The 23,956-nt window shown below is 41.7% G+C and overlaps 2 protein-coding genes and 2 long non-coding RNA genes across 4 annotated transcripts; 2 read left to right on the top strand and 2 right to left on the bottom strand.

Annotated features, from left to right (window-relative positions):
- The first annotated feature begins 1,700 nt into the window (after positions 1–1,700).
- On the top strand, positions 1,701–6,076 carry LOC147326809 (zinc finger protein 277-like). Its single transcript, XM_086302160.1, has 9 exons — positions 1,701–1,742; positions 2,263–2,476; positions 2,751–2,839; positions 2,953–3,035; positions 3,271–3,362; positions 3,719–3,815; positions 4,877–4,919; positions 5,005–5,179; positions 5,374–6,076. The coding sequence occupies exons 1-9, from the start codon at positions 1,715–1,717 to the stop codon at positions 5,561–5,563; spliced, it is 1,011 nt and encodes a 336-aa protein (XP_086158286.1). The 5' UTR covers positions 1,701–1,714; the 3' UTR covers positions 5,564–6,076.
- Positions 5,851–8,476, bottom strand: LOC147326808 (uncharacterized). The gene is made up of 2 exons (XR_015130510.1): positions 7,889–8,476; positions 5,851–6,295 (listed from the first exon to the last, which is right to left on the bottom strand). It is a non-coding gene; the product is annotated as an uncharacterized LOC147326808 (long non-coding RNA).
- Positions 8,477–8,556: 80 nt separating this feature from the next.
- Positions 8,557–17,458, bottom strand: LOC147326806 (uncharacterized). Its single transcript, XR_015130511.1, has 3 exons — positions 17,204–17,458; positions 9,238–9,342; positions 8,557–9,058 (listed from the first exon to the last, which is right to left on the bottom strand). It is a non-coding gene; the product is annotated as an uncharacterized LOC147326806 (long non-coding RNA).
- Positions 11,144–13,921, top strand: LOC147326807 (uncharacterized). The gene is made up of 4 exons (XM_086302691.1): positions 11,144–11,925; positions 12,067–12,318; positions 13,213–13,299; positions 13,471–13,921. Exons 1-4 carry the CDS (start codon positions 11,796–11,798, stop codon positions 13,557–13,559), a joined length of 558 nt encoding a protein of 185 aa, XP_086158817.1. The 5' UTR covers positions 11,144–11,795; the 3' UTR covers positions 13,560–13,921.
- Positions 17,459–23,956: the final 6,498 nt, after the last annotated feature.

The following is a 23,956-nucleotide window of genomic DNA, read 5'->3' as shown; positions in this document are numbered from 1 at the left end:
TGTTCGACTGGTCAAATGTGTAAAGGGGTTTCTTTGATTGGCAAATTCTTTAAAGCACGTGCGTAAACATTTTAAGGTACCCAATTATCGCGGTTTGCGCTGTCTTTTGCAATGGGCCCATCGCACAGGCTGATATTGCGATGACAATAAATTTTTTATTTATTGTGCAGGCCTAGTACACAGCTGACAGCTCTATTTGACAACTGTTAGAATTCATATTATGGCAAGAACCAATCAGCGAAGGAAACAACAGTCTGTCATTTCTTTAAGAACTGAAGGTCAGTCAATCCAGGAAATTGCAAAAACTTCACAAAAACCATAAAGCGCTACAAAGAAACTGGCTCACACGAGGACCGTCCCAGGAAAGCAAGAGCCAGAGTCCCCTCTGCTGCTGAGGATACATTCATCCACCAGCCTCAGAAATCACAAGTTAACAGCTACTCAGATCAGAGCGCAGATAAATGCCACATAGAGCTCCAGTAACAGACACACTCTACATCAGCTGTTCAGAGGAGACTGTGTGAATCAGGCCTTTATGGTCAAATAGCAAGCAGAGGAGATTAGTTTGGGCCAAGAAACACAGGGAATGGACATTAGACCATCTGTGCTTTGGTGTGATGAGTCCAAATTTGAGATCTTTGGTTCCACAAAGGTGAACGATGGTCTCTACATGCATGGTTCCCACCATGAAGCATGGAGAAGGAGTGTCTGGTAGTGTGTGCGCCAGTGAACATGAACTTTTAAAACTCAAAATATTTTTTTATATACTGGTTAAAAGTGTTTGTGAAATACTTTGTTCTTTATGCTGGACTAACAAACTGCAGTCACAAAGACTGACTGTGAGCACTTTTCGGTGATTACAGAGTCATAATAACGTGTCATATATGAGATTATCACCATGGCATGACATCACATCATGTATGTATTTGCAATATTTAAAAAAAACAGCTGACAGTGTGTTTTCATATTTTCATTCTGTGCTTAAAGGGAGAAAGGTTTATTATTTCTGCAGTATTGCTGTCATTGCTTTTATCTATAGTTTTTTTTTGTTGTTGAGAATAACAGAGTGAGTCAGACTGCAGGATGAACACTGAGCTGTTTGTGCCCCCCAGTGGTCTTTGACCACAACGTGCTTCCAGTGAATTCCCGAATCCAAGCTGTGTGTCATCAGCAGCCACTCCACCTTAAAACTGACTTCACGTATAAAACTTGGGTCATTTATTTAAGAATTTGCACCATATCCAGCCTTCTTGTGCCCCCCTGTACAGAAACTCAAATGTTATTTTCAGACTTTTATTTTAGGGAGCCTTACACCTGTACACATGGTACACATTCACAAATAACGTTTCATTTAAAAATTTGTAATAGAGGGGAGGACACATATGCTAATGTAATGTTAATAAATGGGTATTTATGAACACTAAACTTTCATGTTCAGAGAACACGCTCAGCTATATCTTGAGGATCTGAGTGTTCATGTGATTTATATTCTTTGCTATATATATGCAACAACGTCCAACGTTACATGTTAGTCAACTTCATTCACATTAATTAACCTTCAGCTATCGAAACTTAAGTTTTTATATTTCCTTGAACCACTTGAATGCACCTTTTCTAATACGTGTTTTACCGGGGGTCCGCAAAGGCGCTTCGTTGGCATTTTACGGCCTCCGATTGGTTCGATTTGTGTTATTTGCACCACGTGACACCAGACATGGCCGCCAGCGAGCCGAGTAAAGACGGTAAGTGTGACCTTTTAAACGTGTCCGCGGCTTTAATGCTGATATCTGGTGGTCTGCGTGCAAAGGTTTGGGTGTCGGTGACTCTCCGAGTCTGTGGGAATCCACAATCAGCAGAAAAAAGGCTAAAAAAAATCAGAAAAGCAGGCGGGAACCCGCCCGGCTAAGCTAGCAGGCTAGGAAATAGCTGGGCTGCTAACTGTGATTATACAGCAATCTCTATATTCAGTCAGTACTGAGTCTGACAGCTGTGAAGTTTATTCAGGATTTAACAGCGTGTAAAGTCTGAGTTCGATTAATGAGTTATTTAATTCATTAATTAATTTATTTTTTTACTTTTAGATCATAGTTTTGTCCCCACGGGTGATGAAAATAATTGTATACAGACAGATTTTTGTAGATCAGAGGGAAATGCTTCTTCATGCCAGGCTGTACATTCTCGCTTCCGCTTGGTTTTGACTCACCTGGTCTGGAGTAGAGTGTGTGTGGTATATAAGGTGTAGTCTCTCTTCTGCTTTCTCAGGTAAGGACAGCATTCTGGAGCCGCTGTGTTTCCCCGATCAGCCGGCTGACATCTCCAGCTCTCCCGGTGTTCAATGTCCCGGCTCCGAGCCGCTGGTCTGCCTGTTCTGCTCTGAGTCCGTCCCACCGCCGCGGAAAGACGTCCTCCTCAGACACCTGCTGATGGAGCACAAGCTTGTCATCGCCGACGTCAAACTCATCGCAGACGTCCCAAAGTACGAGCCACACATGCTCCGGCTCACTCGTTTAACTCTCGGGAACACGTTTGGATGTTTTTAGCATTTGGAACTCGATCATTTCACCAAAGACTTCCTGTAATTATTTGGGGTGATGGGGGGAAACCCTTACCTTACAAGTATAAATATATACAACAAGTCCAGCATGTCCACGCCTGTTAGTGTGCTGCTTTTATGAACCGTGACGAAGTGTTTCTGTGCGCCGGTAAACCTGGCTGTGAGTCGGTTTTTACTGACGAGTTTCCTCCATCAGGTACTTGCTGTACTGGAAGGGCAGATTCCTCGAGCAGCCGCTCACAGATTTCTGCAGCGTCATCAAAACCAACTCCACGGGCCCAGTCGGTGAGTTCACTCAAACCCACAGAGGACCTGACCTTTCAAAGTGAACCACGTACACTTCCTCCAGCTCTGATTAATGACTCATTAAAAACTCTTCTTCCTCGCTGACCTGACAGAGAAGCAGGAGGACTACTTCCTGCTGTGTGACGTCCTTCCAGAAGACAGAGTCCTCCGAGAGAAGCTGCAGCAGAAACGACTGGTGAGGAGACGTGACACTCGGAGCATCCTGAGTGAATCTTGTGCTGCTGGAAGTTTCGTTTCTTTTAAACTTTGTTTTGAGGCAAAGTCTGAAAATCAGGAAAAATCAGAAAAATTGCAGATTTGAGTGATTTGACACGCTTTGTGTCGTTGTAACCTCTGCACTTTAAATATCTGAGCACTCTGAGGTAGTTTTCTGAAGAATTCCTCTGAGCTCTTCTTCTGTGCTCCCACAGGAGGAGGTCCTGGAGCAGCAGCAGAAGGAGCGAGACGACAGCAGCTTCCATCGTCTCTGCATGTTCTGCAGCGAAGAGTTCACGGGAAACAGGTAATGCGCCGCGGGATTCCCATCAGTCCTGGAAACCTCAGGTGTGTTAGATGAAAGCAGACAGAAGGTAGAGCTTCCTGAAATCATGTGACTAAAAGCTTCTTTGCTTCCTGTAGTCATCTCTTATGATCCAACCCCCAAAAAGCTGCTTTTTACGCATAATTCCATAAACATCATTCAGTGACATGTCTGAGCCTGAACCAAGATACTGAACCTTGGATTGTCCGTCCTGATAATATTCTTATTTACTGTGTCAGCCTGGATGCAAAAGTTTCAATCAAGTCCACTTCCTAGTCCTCCTCTGATCCTGTGTGAATGCTTTCAGTCTGCTCGTTTCATCTCTGTATCGTCCGCAGTGATTGGTCGGACTGGCAGGCTCATCCGGTCTCTGCAGTGTGTCTGTTCTGTGATCACCAATCGGAGACGTTGGAGCAGATCTACGCGCATATGAAGGTACGGGAACGTAGAAGTTTCAGAGAAGGAAAATATCGTTTTCTGCTTTTCATCCCTGAAACGATTCTGCAAAGGCTTCTGGGAGAACGGAGACAGTGCACACTAACAGGAAACGATCTGCTTCCTGAGGTCTCTGCAAACATATGAATCCATCGTTCGCACAAAACATGGATTTTACTCAGAAAGTGCCCTCACACACAGACGGACCGAAGCTGAAGAGCTTTTAAAATGAAGCGCCTTTTATTTTGAAAAGTTTCCAAATAAATACATGATTGTCAAACCTTTAACGAGCAAATAAAAATGTTTCCTCGTTGTTGGGTCTGTGTTTCCACAGGCCCCGCTAGTTTAGAGACTTATTCATCATGAAGGAAACAAGACATAACAGAACATCTTCAACCGGTTTTTCACTCGCTAACGAGGGAAGTCTTTGGTCAAGAACCAGCTCTTGGAGCCCACGCCCCTGTCCTGTCTCAGGCCCGAAGTCCTTCAAAGAGCAGCTTCCCCCGTAGCTATTTATTGACATGGCAGTTACAATACACAATACAACACAAGCACCTCCCACTGTAAAACCCCCCAATGGTTCTAAGACAAGGGGGTGTGTGTGTGTGTGTGTGTGTGTGTGTGTGTGTGTGTGTGTGTGTGTCATAAAAGCAGGAAGCTCACAACAGATCTGTCAGGATGCATCTGCAATAAAAGCTCCCCCAGCACAGAGTGGCTGGAGAGGTCAGAGACAAAGGAACGTCTTGGTCCTATAGGTTGAACTCAGACCGTACAAATTTAAGAAACACGATGACAACATTCAACAATTAGACTTAACACTCGTGAACAATAAATAAATCTAGGATTGGACGTCGACTGCAGTCCGATTTTGTCGTTGATTAAACGTTCTGGTTTAAAGTCAGAACCAGTTTCCCAAACGTGACTCTAAGTTTGTGCTCACGAGTGACGAGTTTACCTGAGAGGCAGAAAAGTTTCTCTCTGCTTTCTGGTTTTGTTATTTATGAAGTCTGTAACGGGCGTCGCGTGCGTGACCCTGACATCTTTCTGTTTTGTGTTTGCAGGAGGCTCACGGCTTCGACCTCCACCTCCTTAAGACCGAGCTCAGTGGGTGAAATCGCCGTGGTAATTCGAGCGCAGTTTGCTTCTATTTCTTCCTTCTGAGTGTTTCTAATGTTCTGTCCTCCCTCAGACCTCAAGTTCTACCAGCAGGTCAAACTGGTGAACTTCATCCGGCGGCAGATCCATCAGAGCCGCTGCTACGGCTGCACACGGATGTTCGACTGCCGGGCGGACGCCCTGCGTCACATCGCGGCTGAAGGTCACGTGATGAAACTGCCAGAGATGTCCGCCTGGGACCAGCCGCAGTAGGTTTAAGGAAGCGCCTGCAGAATTAACCAATGAGAGCGCGGGCTTTAAAGCTGGCGTACAGCTGCTGATGAACGTGGTCAACGCCACAGATGTTTACACTTCATTTGGAGTATTTTTATCAGCTGAGGAAAATGGCGTCCTTTTTGGGACTAATTTGAGCCTGAGCACTAAACGTCGTCTCGCTCCGCAGGTATTACTTCCCCACGTACGAGAACGACGCTCTCCTGTGCACGCTCTCTGACAGCGAGGAAGGCGACGGTGACGAGGAGCATCGCGGCGAGGAGATCCCGGTCATCGCGGAGGACATCTCTAACCTGAGAGCGCTGAAACAGTCCAGTGTCCTCAAGCAGCTGCTGAAGGAGCGAGGAGGCAGCAGCTAGGACCACAGACGGACACGTGTCATACGTTTGACTCAAAGGCGTCTCTGACGTCGGCTGAGCTCAGCTCATGGTGACCACATCCCACATGGCTGGAACGCAGCGGCACGGGTTTGAGTCCGGCCCTTTCCCTCTCAACTATTTCCTGTACGTCTCTACTTAGTAAAGATAAGAAAGGCAAAAGAAGAGTCCTCTCCACAGCTGGACACGCGGACGCCATGATGTCCGCTGAAACGTAATTGCTCTGCCTCGTGCAATGAAGCTGAAACATGCGTTTTCTTGAATATGAATTTTAGTACTCGAGTAAAAATGATTTTCTTTTGTAACTTGTAACTGAGCTGGATTCAGTGCTGTGGTGGACGAGCTCATCGTCAAGATGAGACGAGAGACTCTTTATTGTCATTGCACAGTCACACTTAGAACAACAGCACTACACAATTGCAAACTGTCCCGCGTCGGCACTACGCACAACACAAACAACACAACACAGGAACTTAATAAATGAAAAGAATGAGTGTATGTTTTACTGCACATTGTTATTATTATTGTTGTTGTTGTCCCCTCAGAAAGCCCAGGGACGTCTCGTGCCTGAAACATCTGTCCTATTTGGTGTTTCTGTTGTTTTTCTGCATCGCTTTGCTGAGCGACACCTGCCGTATGGTGGAGCCGAACTGCAGCGCTCAGAGTTTTCACCGCGTCCTTCGCGTCCAGGCTCACGTTCACGAACATGCAGCACTGAGGAGAGAAACGAGAGGTCGCTGCAGGAACTCACTGCTGTCAAACTTCCTGTTTTATCCTCATTTCGTACTCTGGCAGGCTGTAGGACATTTTGGACAATCTATAATCTTCTAACACAAAAACATACAAGTGTTCACTGAAGTAAACACACAGAGCAGTAGCAGATTTTTTTAAGTGTTTTATTTATTTTCATTTGCTGCTAACTGCCTTGTTTTCATTTGTAGTTTTTGTAGTAGGAAGAACTACAAAATCTACAAATAAACAAAGAGCAGTTAGCAAATGTAGTGCTCTCCACTATGTGAAGCCCTCACATGAATTTTTAGATTTTTCAGTTTAAGCCAATTAAATGAAATCCAAAAATTCAGCCCCAACAATCAAATGATCCCCTATGAGCAAGCACTCTGGCAACGGTGGAGAGGAAAAACTCCCTTTTAACAGGAAGAAACCTCTGGCAGAACCAGGCTCAGGGAGGGGCGGTCTTCTGCCATGACTGGTTGGGGGGTGAGGGGCAAAATTAAATCAAACATAAAGGAGAGCACAGCGTATTTATGACAGGTCGGTGGACTGTGGCTCGAGTTCAAAAGATGCTCGAATCCCGCCTGAGGTGGTATGGACACGTGATTCGAAGCAATGAGAACTCAGCAAAAACGACTATTAAGGATCGACCCAGATGGACGCCGGCCTCGAGGCAGACCCCACAGAGCGGGACATTCGCTTCAGCTGAAAATCTTAGAGGCGACCCAGAAAGCTGCAGGAAACGCAATGACACATCCGGCAACAGTTAAACCTACTTTAAGTAGGTTTACACCCCACGAACCAGGCGATTCTCTTTCTGTTGTCTCTTGTTCCCGTACCGCTGGGCGCTGAAGATTTTCCACAGTTTGTCTGAGTTCTGCCATCTCTTGCCTCTGTTGTGTGTATTCTTGACTGAGTTCTATGTAGTTTTGACTGAGTTGTGCGTTTTCTAGCTTGAGTTGTGCGTTTTCTTGACCGAGTTGTGTGACATCGTGACTGAATTCTGTGCACATTTCAGTCACTCGTGCGAGTTCTTCGGTGAGTCGTGCGTGTTCTTCGATGAGTCGTGTGTTTTGTTCAATGAGTCGTGCGTTTTGATGCCGGAGGTGCTCTCTCATACGCTCCAGTATGTTTGACCGATCTCCCTGTGACATTTTTGTAAAGGGTTAAAGCTCAAGGGTGTCAAAGGGTAGCTGTGTCTCAAACAACTGTCTCTTTCTGCTGTAAACTGTTGAACGAGCTCCTATTTATAGACTCGGTGGGCGTGGCAGAGAATGCGATGTCGCTGTGACAAAACAATGATCCTTTGATCTTCTCAAAGGATCATTGTGACGTCGCCGTGACGTCACGATGATCGTTCGAGAAGATCAAAGGAGCGCTGTGGGTCATTCTGCGCATGCTCAGATCAATGAACGGGAGAATTATTTGTAAATACTTTGCTAGCTAACAAAGGTGCTTTTAGCAACAGCTGGTGGTGGTTCGTCGCTATCAACCCTTAAACTCGTGAACTGGCTCTCTAGCTTTTCGATTGCTACTGCTGTCTATCACATATGTATTATTTGGAACCCAGCTTACCTGTAAAAACAGACACACAGCAGGTAACAGGAACTACTCGGTGCGCCAGCTCGGCACCACTAGGCTGTGTCCCAATTCAGGGTCTGCACGCTTGAAGTACGCGCACTACGCACGGTGCGTACTATAAGTATGAGAAGTGCGGAAGTGAGAGGCTTGTGAAATAGGACGGTCTTGCCTTCGTCGCGCTGCTCAGGTTGCCTAGCAACCATGATACTAACCGCGAGAAACGTGTCATACAGCTTTGTGTGACAGAAACGAAGGAGAACATGTTTTGTTCATTTGAGACCAAAGGACCGTAAAACATGATTGTTGGGCTTCATTCCTGTGCTGAACAGTCATTTAAGATTAGCTAGTAAATAACAATTAGCTGATGTTGGTCATGAGACTAAAGTCATCTCACTGTGGTAATGTAAATATAATATGGCCAATATTAAAGTTATAGTCAGATTATTATGATATATTACAGCAGTGAGCTTGAACAGTTGTTTATATGTCCTATCACCTTAAATCTTCACTCAAAGACGAGTATCTGTGACAGTGTGTATACAGATGTGTTATATATAAGAGACAAATATTGTTCGTTTAATACGTTGGCATTATTACATTTGGCTCAATGCTTACATACATGTGTATAAAGCAAATGTACGAGCTGTGATAACTGTGTCTGATAGAATGAAGAGTAGACTGATATATGAAATATTCCTTTATTGGGTGAGAAAATCAGACCATGTCATAACTGCTGTAAGTCACACAGAATAGACATCAGAGCCTTAAACAGGCTGACGTCTGCTAAATGGGTCAAACTGGGCAGAAAGTCTACAAACACGTAACACTATAGATCAAACGATTGCTGATGTTGTCAGGGCCAAGATGATGAAAAGCTGTGGGAATTCTCTGAGGAGGTAGTAGGGACACAGGGAAACAGCCCTCACGGTGATTGTAGGGCACCAGCTGCCGCCATGTTGCTTCCCAGTGCATTCACGGTCTCTGTCGATGAAGGCGTGGTGAAAAGTGTGTAGCGTGCTGTTGTCGTCGCTGTTGTTTAACCACGATTCCATAAAAGCCAGAAAGTTCTGTACTCACGGAAGTGGTTGATGCAGGCTTGCAGCTTGTCACATTAGCAAGAATAATGGACGGGAGCGCTCGTTGTTTGTGTGTCTCTCTCCCCTCCTGGTCAGGGCCATGCAGAGATGTTTAAAGGGGCGGGTGCTCAAGTTAAAAAGGGGCACATTGAACCAGGCTGAATAACAACAACACACATTCATCAAGAATCTAATATGGGATTGCATCATACTATATCACTGTTGTGAGGTGGCAATAAGGCAAAGCAAACATAGCTTATGTTTTACCTGATGGGGTAAAATGTTGCTGTTGAGGGGTTTCTGCTGCTCCCACTGCTGATAGTGCAGGAGGGCAGGGCTGCGTATCCACACTTAACAACTCTTGCACTTAATCTATAATAAAATGATGACAGAAAATATAATGAAATATATTTGAAATAAAAATTTAATACAATTGGTTTCTTAATGTATGTTCTTTAAAATACAGTGTGTGTTTATTAAATATCATAATTATAACTAGAAAAATTTGCATTTCCTGCAAAAATGCTGTGTGGATGCTTTAAAGCTGAAGCTGTCTGCTGAAAACAGCTGAAGAAGCTGAAGTCATTATTTGAAAAGTAGTTGAACTTTTAATAATTTTACAGAAGCATAACAACTTAGAAAAAAGGTAATAACTTAGCAGAAACTCTCTTCTCACTGCTGAGGTCTGGGAAGCGCTTCCGCTCCCTTAAGGCCAAAACAGAGAGAATGAGGAGGAGCTTCTTCCCCCAGGCTATTCGGACCCTGAACCAGGTGTAGGACCGGACTCTCCCACACATCACATCACCACATGCACCACCACACATTTCCTATAATTTATAATCCTTATAATCTCTTTCTGCTATTTGCACATTTTTTTACTGTAAATTTCTAAGTTAATTTGTAAATTTTGTAGTAACCTGTAAATTGTAAATACTGTAAAACGTTTTTGTGTTATTTAATGGTCGGGCATTGTACAGCTACAAGCATTTCACCCCCATGTCATACTGTGTTGTGTGTGTGTGTGACAAATAAAATTTGAATTTGAAACATAACAACATAGCAGAAGTATTGTAATTCAGCAGAAATGTTCATATTTAGCACAAACATGAAAACTTGGAAGAAATGGTGTAACAGTAGAACAGTAGTATAATTTAGAAATAGAAACTCTTAGTAGAACTTAGTAGAAATGTAATATAGTAGCAGAAATACTATGATTTAGCAGAAAAGTAATAACTTAAGCAGACATTTTAGAAAAGCAAAATGGCCAGCAGAAAAAAGTTTTCTCAAAACTACTAGTTTTTCAACTGTGAACAATTGGCAGAAACATTAGAAAAGCCAGAAGGAAAAGCCAGCAAATACACAAGGGTAAGGCAAAACTGACATGCCTAACAATGTTTACAAATATGGAAACACACTCAGTAACTCAGTGACACATAAGACATGTCCAGAAAACAACGTGTACAAACATGGATGCAAACAAACAATATAATAATAGCTTCATAATGATTACAGGACATCAGACTATTTGTTCTTATAGCTTAATGATGCAGAATTATCACATAGAAATAAAAAACCTGAAGTTGTGCACTATTTGAACACGTTGCCTGCAGCACTGAAGGACTCTGCGACAGACGTGTGTCTCACCCTGGCAGCACCTGTCCTCTCCTCCGCTTCAGTTCGCCTCAACATAAGCTCGTCATATTCTGTGATATGATTTACTCTGAGGTGTTTGACGAGGGTAGTGATGTTGCCACAGCACCTCACTGTCTTGCCACATGTAAACATGCAAATCGCGTCTTGGCTGTTTGTGGAGGTAAAATGCATCCTCACATGACTCCGTTTAGGCTCAGCCATCCCATATGGAAAAGATATTTATAAATCTTATAAAGTTTGTATCGGTCTACATACAAGAGTGAAAACAGATATAAGATCCCTTGAAAAATTATATAAATGAAACTTGTATGTTTTGGATACTTACTAAAACAATATATGAAAGTAATAAGAAAGTGGCCACTTTGATGAGTAAATCATATAAGTTTTTACTATTTCTTTTCCATATGGGATTGTTGTGAGCGCACACACCAGGGGCAGTGTTGCCTACTTATTTAGTGAGTTTTCAGAGCCCTTTAGTGACTTTTTTTCTAAAAAGCAACTAGCGACAAATCTGGTGACTTTTTCTGGTGTTATTGGAGACTTATTTATGACAACGTTTTGATGTGAAAGGGCGTATCGCTCTTCTCACCAAGCAGCAGTGCTGCCGTGGGCACCTCGCCCACACCAAAGCGCTCACTGCTATCAGGACAGGAAATGTTCCCACTAGTGATGTGTCGGTTGTGAACGAAATGGCTCTTAGAGCCGGGTCTTTGACGTGAACGACGCGAGCCGTGGTTTTTTTTTTTTCTTTCTCTCACCCTCTCTCTCGCACTTTTTTTCCGCTTCACTCCGCACGCGAGTCTTGTGCTTAACGGTGTGTTCACACCGAACACGATGGACGCGAGCGTCAGGTTTACATGTAAAGTCAATGGAAAAGCGCGATGACACACGATTGCGGTCCCGCAAAAATTCGGAAGCAGAAGCGTCGCGAAAACGCCTGAAATGCGCGTCAGTGTAGCGCGTGTGGCGTGTTTGACTTGCGAAAAAAGCCAGGCGCGTGAGTTTTTGTGTTGCATTTTGTGCATATGCGCATTTCGTGTCTACCGCTCAGTTGAAAGAACTGAACTCCAGCGTCAAATCGCGCCGCGACAACCAATCAGGAGCCTGGTGACGTGGCTCTGACCTTGGTCAAAGGGGCAGATCCAGCCAAAGCCCTCCATTCTTCATTCAGTATGGAGGAAAAGCTAATCAGTGCTGTGGCTAATCACCCCGAGCTGTATGATGCTAGCTGCTACTGCTACCGAGACAGGAATAAAAAGGACCTAGCTTGGAGACACATAAGTGAGGAGATCGGACAACCTGGTAAGTTCATAAATTCTTCTTTTTAATTTTCAGACTGACCCGATGAAGCCGCGCAAAAGCTAGCAAGCCCGCCTACTGTCCCGCTATTTTCCCACTGATGTACAAATACCTTTCCGCTAACAAGATAATGCGTTTATTCAGAGGACATCTGCAGGAGAAAGTGGAAGAGCCTCAGGGACACCTATAATAAGGAGAAGAGGACAGAGAAGGAGAAGAGGAGTGGGTCTGCAGCAGGATCGGAGAGGAGATGGAAGTTCTTCGCGGTCATGGGGTTTCTGGACTCCTTCCTCACCCCGCGGGAGACTAGCGGAAATATGGTGCAGACCGTGGGGAACTTCTCCCCCGAGGACCAGGGACAGCCCGAAGAGGCAGCAGGGGAGTGTCAGTCAGAAGGTATGTTTACAATGAATTAATGTAGGCAGTTAATTTATGCGTGTTGTCATACAGGAATATATTTTGTTTATTAATAAACAGTATAAAGTAGTCCCGCTGTTCATCCGTCACTGCCTCGCCTTTTCGCTGATTTTTTTTATTGCACCGTACAGCTTTCAACAATGCGCATTGCATTCTGCAGCCCAAATGACAAATCTCCTCCGTGTCGTGTCTCCTGCGCTTGTCAAACTTATCATGTTTGGTTTTGATAACCATCACGTCCAATAGAAAAAACAGCACAAAAACACCCATAACTATGACCCTCATTCGGAAATAGACACCTGCACCGGGAGCGAAAAAGGCGCACGAAAGTGGCGCCGCAGACGGAGAAAAAGCGCGGCATAATACTTTTACGTTTTAAATGGTAAATGGCCTGCATTTGTATAGCGCTTTTCTAGTCCATAGGACCCCAAAGCGCTTCACACTACATTCAGTCATTCACCCATTCACACACACATTCACACACTGGCGATAGCAAGCTACATTGTAGCCACAGCTGCCCTGGGGCGCACTGACAGAGGCGAGGCTGCCGGACACAGGCGCCACCGGGCCCTCTGACCACCACCAGTAGGCAAACATGGGGTTAGTATCTTGCCCAAGGATATTTGGCATGCAGCCAGGATGCAGCCTGGGATCGAACCACCGACCTTCTGATTAGTGGCTGACCTGCTCTGCCACCTGAGCTACAGGTGGCAGAGCAAAAATCGACAAAGGTTTGCACTTTGAGAATCAACTTGTAAGAACTGTGACTACTGTTCATGTGCTGCAATAAATGGGAGACCACTGTATATAATAATATAATATTCTCAATGACTATTGTCTTCAACCTGTTAACATTTAATATTGTCTTGATAGAGTCAAGTAATCATGCAGAGTCCTCCCCTGTTGCTTCTCCTGGCTCCCCAGTCCCTGGTCCCTCCACTCCTGCTGCTGCACCCGCAGGTATGAACATCAAGCACTGACAGCTTTTTACTTGCTTGGATTTCCTTGTGATCACCTTTACTAAATATCTACAACCAATCTGTTTATATCCTGGTTTTTTTCAATTTTGAAAATGAAAATCTAGTAGCAGCCTCCTCATTTCTTTGTGTTGTTTTGTGCTGTGTTTTACAGGCCCACAGAGGAGGACAGCTCGAAGGCGGGCGAGAGACGGGTCCCAGGACGGTCCATCGGCGGTGGAGCTGGCCATCCTGAGTCCCTAAAGAGGCCACGCCCGTCTCCAACAGAGCATTTTCTCCTCAGCCTTGTTCCTGCTCTGGAGAGCATGCCGCCTCAGACACGAGAATTCGTGAAATTTCAAATTTATAAATTAGCTTTTGAAAACAGCATAGGTGTGTTAAATTTGGAAACATTGGACCCTAATGATCAGTAGTTTTCTGATGAGGCAGCAGCTCTCCAGGGCAGAAACAATGTTCTCATTTTTCTCCTCCTTCTCCCTGAGGCTCTTCCACTCCAAGCTGGGTCCTTTTTATTCCTGTCTCTCTGTAAATAGTTAAATTTCATATATTTATGTTGAATGTTTTTGTTACTGAATTTATATATTTTTTCAAATAAACATTTATAATGACAAATGTCTCAGTTCTACTACACAGCAAATATTGGCACCTGACTTGACACAAGTAGAATTTATTTCATATTATACTAATGACAAAACATACTAATACAGTGTGATGCAAAAGTTTGGGCAACATTGTGAAAAGTAATTATTTTCCTGTACAAATCATTGGTTGTCACAATAAAAATTGTCAGTTAAATATATCATATAGGAGACACACACAGTGATATTTGAGAAGTGAAATGAAGTTCACTGGATTTACAGAAAGTGTGCAATAACTGTTTAAACTAAATCAAGCAGGTGCATAAATTGGCAACACAAAAAAAGAGACATGAAATAAATATTTAGTGTATATCAATGCGTGTGTCTCCTATATGATATATGCAAGTGACATTTTTTTACTGTAACAGCGATTCATAAAGGAAAATAATGACTATTAATAAGGTTGCCCAAACTTTTGCACCACACTGTATATAGGAACATAGTGAAGACAAGTTACTTACTCACAAAGAGCACGCGTATTTTTAGCGGTCCGGAGCTGTAGGAGAAACACAAGTTAACTCAGAGACACAGACTGATGCGACACAACCAGTAAGTAGGTGTACAGCGTACACTGTAGTGTGTAGCACCCAGGAGTATCAGCTTATTACGTACACGTTGGTAAGCTGTCTTGTTGCAACTGACGAACTGAAACAAACGAGCGTGCTGTGCGTGCAACAGCGCGACAAACATTACCTGTCCTTTTATTAACTGCACAAGTAGTGCTGGTCATAGCTGCTGGCTACCTGTGTAAGGCTGTCATGGGTCTGTAGCTCTGTCACCGTTTTAGGGAACATGTTTAGTTTTAAAGTAAGTTTCTGGGCATTTCCTGCCTTTCTGGAGGGATTATATTTCACTAAAAAACGATCTAATATGCATGTCCACATAATTATGCATTATTACAATATATTAAAACACACGCTGTATTTTAAAGAACATGCATTAAGAAGCAGATTATATTAGATTTATATTTTAAATAAGACAAAATTTGGATTTTACAGCAGTAAAATGATTGTATCTCTACAGTTTAAAAATGTAATAAGCTTTGCCCCTGCACAGAGTGGATAGTGAAACAAATGGAATCATCATAAATACCATCCATCCATCCTTTCGCTTCCGCTTATCCTTTTCAGGGTCGCGGGGGGCGCTGGAGCCTATCCCAGCTGTCATAGGGCGAGAGGCGTTGTACACCCTGGACAGGTCGCCAGTCTGTCGCAGGGCCGACACACAGGGACAAACAACCATTCGCACTCACATTCATTCGCACATTCACACCTAGTGGCAATTTGGATTATCCAATTAACCTATCCCCTCAAGCTGCATGTCTTTGGACGGTGGGAGGAAGCCGGAGTACCCGGAGAGAACCCACGCAAACACGGGGAGAACATGCAAACTCCACACAGAAAGACCCCGGCCTGATGTTGGAATTGAACTCAGGACCTTCTTGCTGTGCGGCAACAGTGCTAACCACCGTGCCACCGTGCTGCCCTCATCATAAATACATTATTTCATATTTATTACTTCCCCCTCCTCATTGCTTTATTATTGTAGCTCTAGTAATAAATAATAATGTAAGGATTCTGGATCAGCACCATGATGCCCATAGTATATACAGTATTCTGAAGAAGGTCTAAAATGTCACTGTGTGTGCATGTGTGTGTTTTATTTAGATGGATTTTTAAAAAAAATATTACTCATGATATAACATTGTCCAGACATGCCTGGTAAGGACATGAGGAGGAAACAGTAGAGCTGTGTGAGGCTACTAAAGGCAGTGCTATAACATTTTTCTGTCATCATTTTATTTTAGATTAAGTGCAGGAGTTGTTAGGTGTGGATAATTAGATTATAGTTTATTGCAATAGCAAGTTGTGCCTTGTTCTCAGATAGACAGCAAGTGGAGAGTGATATATGAAATGATGGAAGGAAGGAAGAAGAGAAGCAAAGAGTGATTCACAGGAAGAGCCTAAATTATTTCTCACAGTTTTTTGTTGCCTTATGGTTCCAAGCGCTGTCACCAATCTTTGCATTTTGTTATTATCTCATGACACAGCTACCATCTCTCCTATGGACTTTTTAATGTTTACAGTCTCAGATCAACACAGCCCTGCCCTCCAGCACTATCCACAGCACCCTCAACAGCAACATTGTACCCATCAGGTAAAGCATCGGCTACGTTTGCTTTGCCTTGTTGCCCATATTAGATTCTTGATGAATGTGTGTTGTTGTTATTCAGCCTGGTTCAATGTGCCCCTTTTTAACTTTGAGCACCTGCCCCTTTAAACCTCTCTGCACAGCCCTGGTTAAATGTCACCGTTATTATTAGCCGGCCCGGAAACAGCGTATTTTATTTATTGTATCTCAAATTATAGCGTCATAATGATTACAGGACATCAGATTACTTGTTCTTATCACTTAATAATGCAGAGCTCATCATATAGAAATAAAAAAACTGAAGTTGTGCGCTATTTGAACACCTTGCCTGCCTGCAGCACTAAAGGACTCCATGAGAGACGTCTGTCTCGCCCTAGCAGCACCTGTCCTGTCCTCCTCTTCAGTTCGTCTCAACATACACTCGTCATATTCTGTGATATGATTTACTCTGAGGTGTTTGACAAGGTTAGTGATGTTGCCACAACCATACATGCCAACCCTCTCGATTTTTCCGGGAGAATCCCGGAGCCACCATTCTCCCGAATTTCCACCTGGACAACAAAATTGAAAAACCATATTGCAGAATTCATAGCGCCGCCGAGCCAATTCCAGTTTCCAACAATGGCGGCAGCTACTTAGTTTTAATATTACTCTTATTTCTCTTTCTGGGTCGCAAAAAGAAAAAAACAACTTTTGACATATTTTCAGGTGAGAATGTAGCTGTGTAAACTTCAAATATCTGAGCCGACACATCGTCTTCAAACCCCCGCGGTCTTTCACTACTCGGGTTAAACATGATATATAAGTCACTTTGATAACTTAAAAATGTTATTGTTTGGCTTTTTCAGTGTTTTATTTGTTCGTGAGTAAATCTGTTTGGCTGAGATTAAAGTTATTAGATTAGATTAAATTAAACTTTATTAATCCCTCGGGTGGGTTCCTCCGGGGTTTTCACACAGCTGAATAAACATCAAACAGAAAACTAATTAAAGAAAGTGTGAGACGGTCGAGAGTTTACGTCAGCGCCCGGTTATATTTTAGATAGCAAGGAACAGACGGCAGAGTTTCACTCCACCAAGGGAACTCGTGACGTACTACCTGGCTTTCTTTAGACCGCGAAGGCCGGGTCCTCAGGTGGAAGCAGCCTCTGAATTTGGACACCCCCGCTGTTTCGGTGATGGTGACATTTAACGTATTTTATCCGATAAATAAACACTGTAAAATGTGCCCTTTTGATTGTCTCCCTAATTCTGAGGTCTCAAGGTTGGGAAAGTATAGCCACAACACCTCACTCGTGGAGCACTTTTTTGCCACATGTATCCAAACCACGTCTCAGCTGTTTGTGGAGGTAAAATACGTCCGCACAATTAGGCTCAGCCATTGTTGTGAGTGCGCGCGCCAAGGGGCTGCGAGACATTTATACAGCCGTATTTCGCACATGACTATGAAAGGCGGAAGAGCAAGTAGATCCTTTGAATGTAGACAATCCGAATGTTATAGTTTCTTTCCACTACGTTGCTGTTAATGATAAACTACAAATTAACCCTAAATTACTAAAAAATATCGATATTTTAATGTGAGAATCGATTCTACAACATAAATGACTGGTATCGGAGGAATCGATATTTCAGGATCAATCCGCACATCACTAATACTAATCATCCACAACTATTTTCAGTTGCAGATGATAAAGGATTCAGAAAGTTTATTCATGCGGGCCCATATGACAGAGAAGGTGAATGTTCTTTTTGTTTTCATATTTTAATTTATATTTAATTATATTGTGTTGTTTCACTTTAAATTTGTAAAAGGAAAAAGCTGAAAATTTAAATAGTTAAAAGTTGAAATGTTGGTTTTTGTATTATATGATTTATTTATTACATTTTATGTGGAGTGAATAAATAAAAGTATATTTACGGTGGCCCCTAGAGACAAAGCATGTACAAACTCCAAAACACGGAAAAACTCGAAAAAACGTAAAAACTCCATAGCACGTACAAACTCCAAAACACAGAAAAACTCAGAAGCACGTAAAAACTAAAAACACGTACAAAAGACAACAGAAGTGCTCCAGGATGCTCGTGCGCAGTGTTGAACTTTTGTTACCTAGAGGCTACACAAGCCAGGAAGTACCAACGACCAGATTTGGTGTGTGGTAGTAACAGGTAAATGAACATTTGTTTTAAATTATCTGAATGAGTGCTTGTGTATAAATACACAAACAATACACATATGCTTTCAATTGTGTAATTTAACTGATCTAGGTAGCTCTGTTTTGGAAGTTCAGTTAACGCTAAAAATGTGTTTTGGAGTTTGTACGTGTTTTGTCTCTAGGGGCCACCACATATATTTATATATAAACATATATAAATAAAACCACTTTTTTGTTTACCATTAGTAATTCCTTTTGTGCATAATTTTATATTATTGTTAATAATAAATTATTTAAAGCAACAAAACAACCTGAAGAGCCGGTTGGGAGCCAAAAGAGCCGGCTCTTTTTAGTGAGCCGAGCCGAAAAAGCCGGTTCTCTAAAAAGAGCCGGAAATCCCATCACTAGTTCCCACCTGTGCGTCCAAACTGCAAATGAACCGCGCATGAGCGAAGCCGCTGCTCCCACACTGACTGTAACACAGTCAATTCTTCCTTTACTCTTATGTTGTTTTGTGGATCACAAGGTTTAAAAACACACACACACACAAAGTAACTCCACCAGAGTGCCTATTTCGGGTCACTTTTGCCGGTCCAACACAGATGAAGGAGTAGGGATGGAATTGTGACATAAAAAAAAACCCAAATAAAAAACCAATAATCACTAAAAAAATTTTTTAATTTGTAGTTCTAAGTCACTTCTAAATGCATTTAGGGCATTTTTTACTCACTTTATGTCTCTTCTTTTTTTTTCTCACCTACAACGTGGAAAAATTAGGCGATGGTGTCTTTTAGCAACTTCTAGAGACTTTTAGGAAAGCCAATAGCGATTTTCCTAACCGAGGAGTTGGCAACACTGGCCAGGGGCTGCAACACTAGGTCCCCTAACTTTCAGAAGCTGTTGAAAGGATAAAGTTGTGGTATATCAGTGGTTAGAAATACCATTACTACTTTAGGATTAGTGTAACACAAAGTCAGGGCTGACCTGGGACCATGTCTGTGAGTCACAGTGCGCAGCATGTGCTGCTAATGCTAACTGCTAACTAAAAGCCAAAAATCCAGAATTTGTTACGCTGGCTGCTGGGCTCAGTGGGTTTTTGCAGCAGCTCTACCTGTACTAGATGCACCTGCTCCTTGTCGTTTCTATCTCTGACTTCATGTCCTCTACAAGAGTTTTTTTTTATTTTTTATCTTCAAATGTTCAATAAAAACATGTATCACTAATTCATAACGAAGAAAGCTTTGTAACTATCTCCACTGGTGAAGACTGTGTCATTTCCACAATACTGCCCTCACAAACGATTGGCTCCTGGGAAGTCGTGCAGGCCCTGAGATGTCGATTTGAATGTGCCAGTCCTCATAGAGTAGGAAAGAAGTAACTTAGCAGGAATATTGGAAAATCAATATTCCCAGCTGGAAAAGCTAACCAAAGGTAAAATTCACTCAAAATTACTTGTTGCGCTACTAAGGCAAAGTGGCACAAACTTTAGAAAAACAAGAAAGAACACCCGGCAGAAACACAAAATTATAAACACACACACACAAAGAGGTGCTTCTGTAAAGTTATTAGAAGTTCAAAAACTTTTTCAAATACTGACTTCAGCTTCTTCAGCTATTTTCAGCTTTATGTTTTCAGCTGTATCTATGGCAGTCAAACAGCCTGGATTTGCTCAATTTGAATCCACCAATCAGAGCTGCTGCTTCTGTCTGCTTCATCAGGCTGTGTAGTTGTTCCTGTCAATGCAGCTGCATCCCTTGCTCAGTCAGTGCTCACACAGAAAGAGACACAGGCTGTCTGCAAAGTCATGACATGGAGCGTTAACATAAAATGTTAGGAAAAATTTTGTGACTTAAGACAAACGTAATAACTTAGCAGAAATACTATTATTTGGCAGAAATACTATGATTTGGTTGAAATACTATGATTTAGCAGAAATACGGTATTTAGCACAAATCCTTTAAAGTAGCAGAAATACTATGATTTAGCAGAAACACTATAATTAAGCAGAAATACTATATTTAGCACAAATCCTACAAAGTAACAGAAATAGAATAATTTAATAAAAACACTATAATTAAGCAGAAATAGTATGTTTCAGCAGAAATACGGTATTTAGCACAAAAATTTTAAAGTAGCAGAAATGCTATGATTTAGCAGGAATACTATGATTTTGTAGAAATACTTTAATTTAGCAGAAATACTATATTTAGCACAAATCCTATTAAGGAAACAGAATAAGAATAATTTAACAAAAACACTATAATTAAGCAGAAATAGTATGTTCCAGCAGAAATACGGTATTTAGCACAAAAATTTTAAAGTAGCAGAAATGCTATGATTTAGCAGGAATACTATTATTCAGCAGAAATACAGTATTATACACAGGCATTAAAAAGTAGTAGAAATACTATGATTTGGTAGAAATACTTTAATTTAGTAGAAATCCTATATTTAGCACAAATCCTATAAAGTAACAGAAATAGAATAATTTAACAAAAACAACTATAATTAAGCAGAAATAGTATGTTTTAGCAGAAATACGGTACTTAGCACAAAAATTTAAAAGTAGCAAAAATACTATGATTTTGTAGAAATACTGTATTCATCACAAATCCTATAAAGTAACAGAAATAGAATAATTTAACAAAAAGACTATAATTAAGCAGAAATAGTATGATTTAGCAGAAATACGGTATTTAGCACAAAAATTTTAAAGTAGCAGAAATTCCATGATTTAGCAGAAATACTGTATTAAGTAGAAATACTATATTTAGCACAAATCCTATAAAGTGTAACAGAAATAGAATAATTTAATAAAAACACTATAATTAAGCAGAAATAGTATGTTTCAGCAGAAATACGGTATTTAGCACAAAAATTTTAAAGTAGCAGAAATGCTATGATTTAGCAGGAATACTATGATTTTGTAGAAATACTTTAATTTAGCAGAAATACTATATTTAGCACAAATCCTATTAAGGAAACAGAATAAGAATAATTTAACAAAAACACTATAATTAAGCAGAAATAGTATGTTTCAGCAGAAATACGGTATTTAGCACAAAAATTTTAAAGTAGCAGAAATGCTATGATTTAGCAGGAATACTATTATTCAGCAGAAATACAGTATTTTACACAGGCATTAAAAAGTAGCAGAAATACTATGATTTGGTAGAAATACTTTAATTTAGTAGAAATCCTATATTTAGCACAAATCCTATAAAGTAACAGAAATAGAATAATTTAACAAAAACAACTATAATTAAGCAGAAATAGTATGTTTTAGCAGAAATACGGTACTTAGCACAAAAATTTAAAAGTAGCAAAAATACTATGATTTTGTAGAAATACTGTATTCATCACAAATCCTATAAAGTAACAGAAATAGAATAATTTAACAAAAAGACTATAATTAAGCAGAAATAGTATGATTTAGCAGAAATACGGTATTTAGCACAGACCGTGGGGATGAAGGGGAATGAGGACCCAGGTGCGGAGCTTTGTGTGCAAACAGTGCGTTTATTTACAGTGACGAAATTGATACACAACAATACATTCCCGTGTGTTCCCAACTCGTTAGCAACCTCAATTACACTGGTAAGCTCACACTCACAAACAGACCAGCTCGAGAACTGACAGGAAGTCCCACACAATGATCCTGCGTTGGTGGGAGCTCAATCGGATTCTTAAATAGCTCCCCGACGAGCCTGATCAGCAGCAGGTGTGTGTGGGGCTTCAGGCGTGGCCAATCCTCTAGTGGGACCACACCCATCAGGCCTGCAGGTGCTTGACATCCACACACATATACGCACACATACAGACACCCTGTCTACACACACAATAAGTGGAACACCAAACAGAAGCATAGAATAACAAATACATAACACAATATAGTTCATAACTGCTCGGGGACCCTGGGTCACTCCAACTCAGGACCCTGACAGACTGTGTTCTTTACTGAGTTTTATGTAGTTTTCACTGAGTTGTGCGTTTTCTAGCTCGAGTTGTGCGTTTTCTAGCTCGAGTTGTGCGTTTTCTTGACCGAGTTGTGTGTTTTCTTGACCGAGTTGTGTGTTTTCTTGAATGTGTCGTGTGACATCGTGACTGAATTCTATGCACATTTCAGTCACTCGTGCGTGTTCTTCGATGAGTCGTGAGTGTTGTTCAATGAGTCGTGCGTTTTGATGCCGGAGTTCCTCTCTTGTACGCTGCAGTGGGTTTGACCGATCTCCCTGTGACATTTTTGTAAAGGGTTAAAGCTCAAAGGGTAGCTGTGTCTCAAACAACTGGCTCTTTCTGATGTAAACTGTTGAACGAGCTCCTATTTATAGACTCGGTGGGCGTGGCAGAGAATGCGATGTCGCTATGACAAAACAATGATCCTTTGATCTTCTCAAAGGATCATTGTGATGTCGCCGTGACGTCACGATGATCGTTCGAGAAGATCAAAGGAGCGCTGTGGATCATTCTGCGCATGCTCAGATCAATGAACGGGAGAATTATTTGTAAATACTTTGCTAGCTAACAAAGGTGCTTTTAGCAACAGCTGGTGGTGGTTCGTCGCTATCAACCCTTAAACTCGTGAACTGGCTCTCTAGCGTTTCGATTGCTACTGTTGTCTATCACATATGTATTATTTGGAACCCAGCTTACCTGTAAAAACAGACAAACAGCAGGTAACAGGAACTACTCGGTGCGCCAGCTCGGCACCACTAGGCTGTGTCCCAATTCAGGGTCTGCACGCTTGAAGTACGCGCACTACGCACGGTGCGTACTATAAGTATGAGAAGTGCGGAAGTGAGAGGCTTGTGAAATAGGACGGTCTTGCCTTCGTCGCGCTGCTCAGGTTGCCTAGCAACCATGATACTAACCGCGAGAAACGTGTCATACAGCTTTGTGTGACAGAAACGAAGGAGAACATGTTTTGTTCATTTGAGACCAAAGGACCGTAAAACATGATTGTTGGGCTTCATTCCTGTGCTGAACAGTCATTTAAGATTAGCTAGTAAATAACAATTAGCTGATGTTGGTCATGAGACTAAAGTCATCTCACTGTGGTAATGTAAATATAATATGGCCAATATTAAAGTTATAGTCAGATTATTATGATATATTACAGCAGTGAGCTTGAACAGTTGTTTATATGTCCTATCACCTTAAATCTTCACTCAAAGACGAGTATCTGTGACAGTGTGTATACAGATGTGTTATATATAAGAGACAAATATTGTTCGTTTAATACGTTGGCATTATTACATTTGGCTCAATGCTTACATATGTGTATAAAGCAAATGTACGAGCTGTGATAACTGTGTCTGATAGAATGAAGAGTAGACTGATATATGAAATATTCCTTTATTGGGTGAGAAAATCAGACCATGTCATAACTGCTGTAAGTCACACAGAATAGACATCAGAGCCTTAAACAGGCTGACGTCTGCTAAATGGGTCAAACTGGGCAGGAAGTAAACAAACACATAACATCCTTATAGAATATGATGTAACACTATAGATCAACTTAGTTCAGAATATATAAAGCATATAAACAGTTACAGCAATATGATGCAACAAACACAGCAGCTACTGATCCAAAATCCTCAAAGCTTCATAGAACTGAAACCAACATTTATTTTAGCTCCATTCTGCTGCTGATACAGACTTTAGGTTTCTGAACATTAAACTTGTTGCTGCCTTTCATG

The sequence above is a fragment of the Aulonocara sp. 'chitande type north' Nkhata Bay genome, linkage group LG7, assembly GCF_057382095.1.
Source record: "Aulonocara sp. 'chitande type north' Nkhata Bay isolate Kocher_YH1m ecotype deep benthic linkage group LG7, A_spYH_male_GT1.1, whole genome shotgun sequence".
Lineage (NCBI taxonomy): Eukaryota > Metazoa > Chordata > Actinopteri > Cichliformes > Cichlidae > Aulonocara > Aulonocara sp. 'chitande type north' Nkhata Bay.
This window is presented reverse-complemented; position numbering and strand designations above follow the sequence as displayed.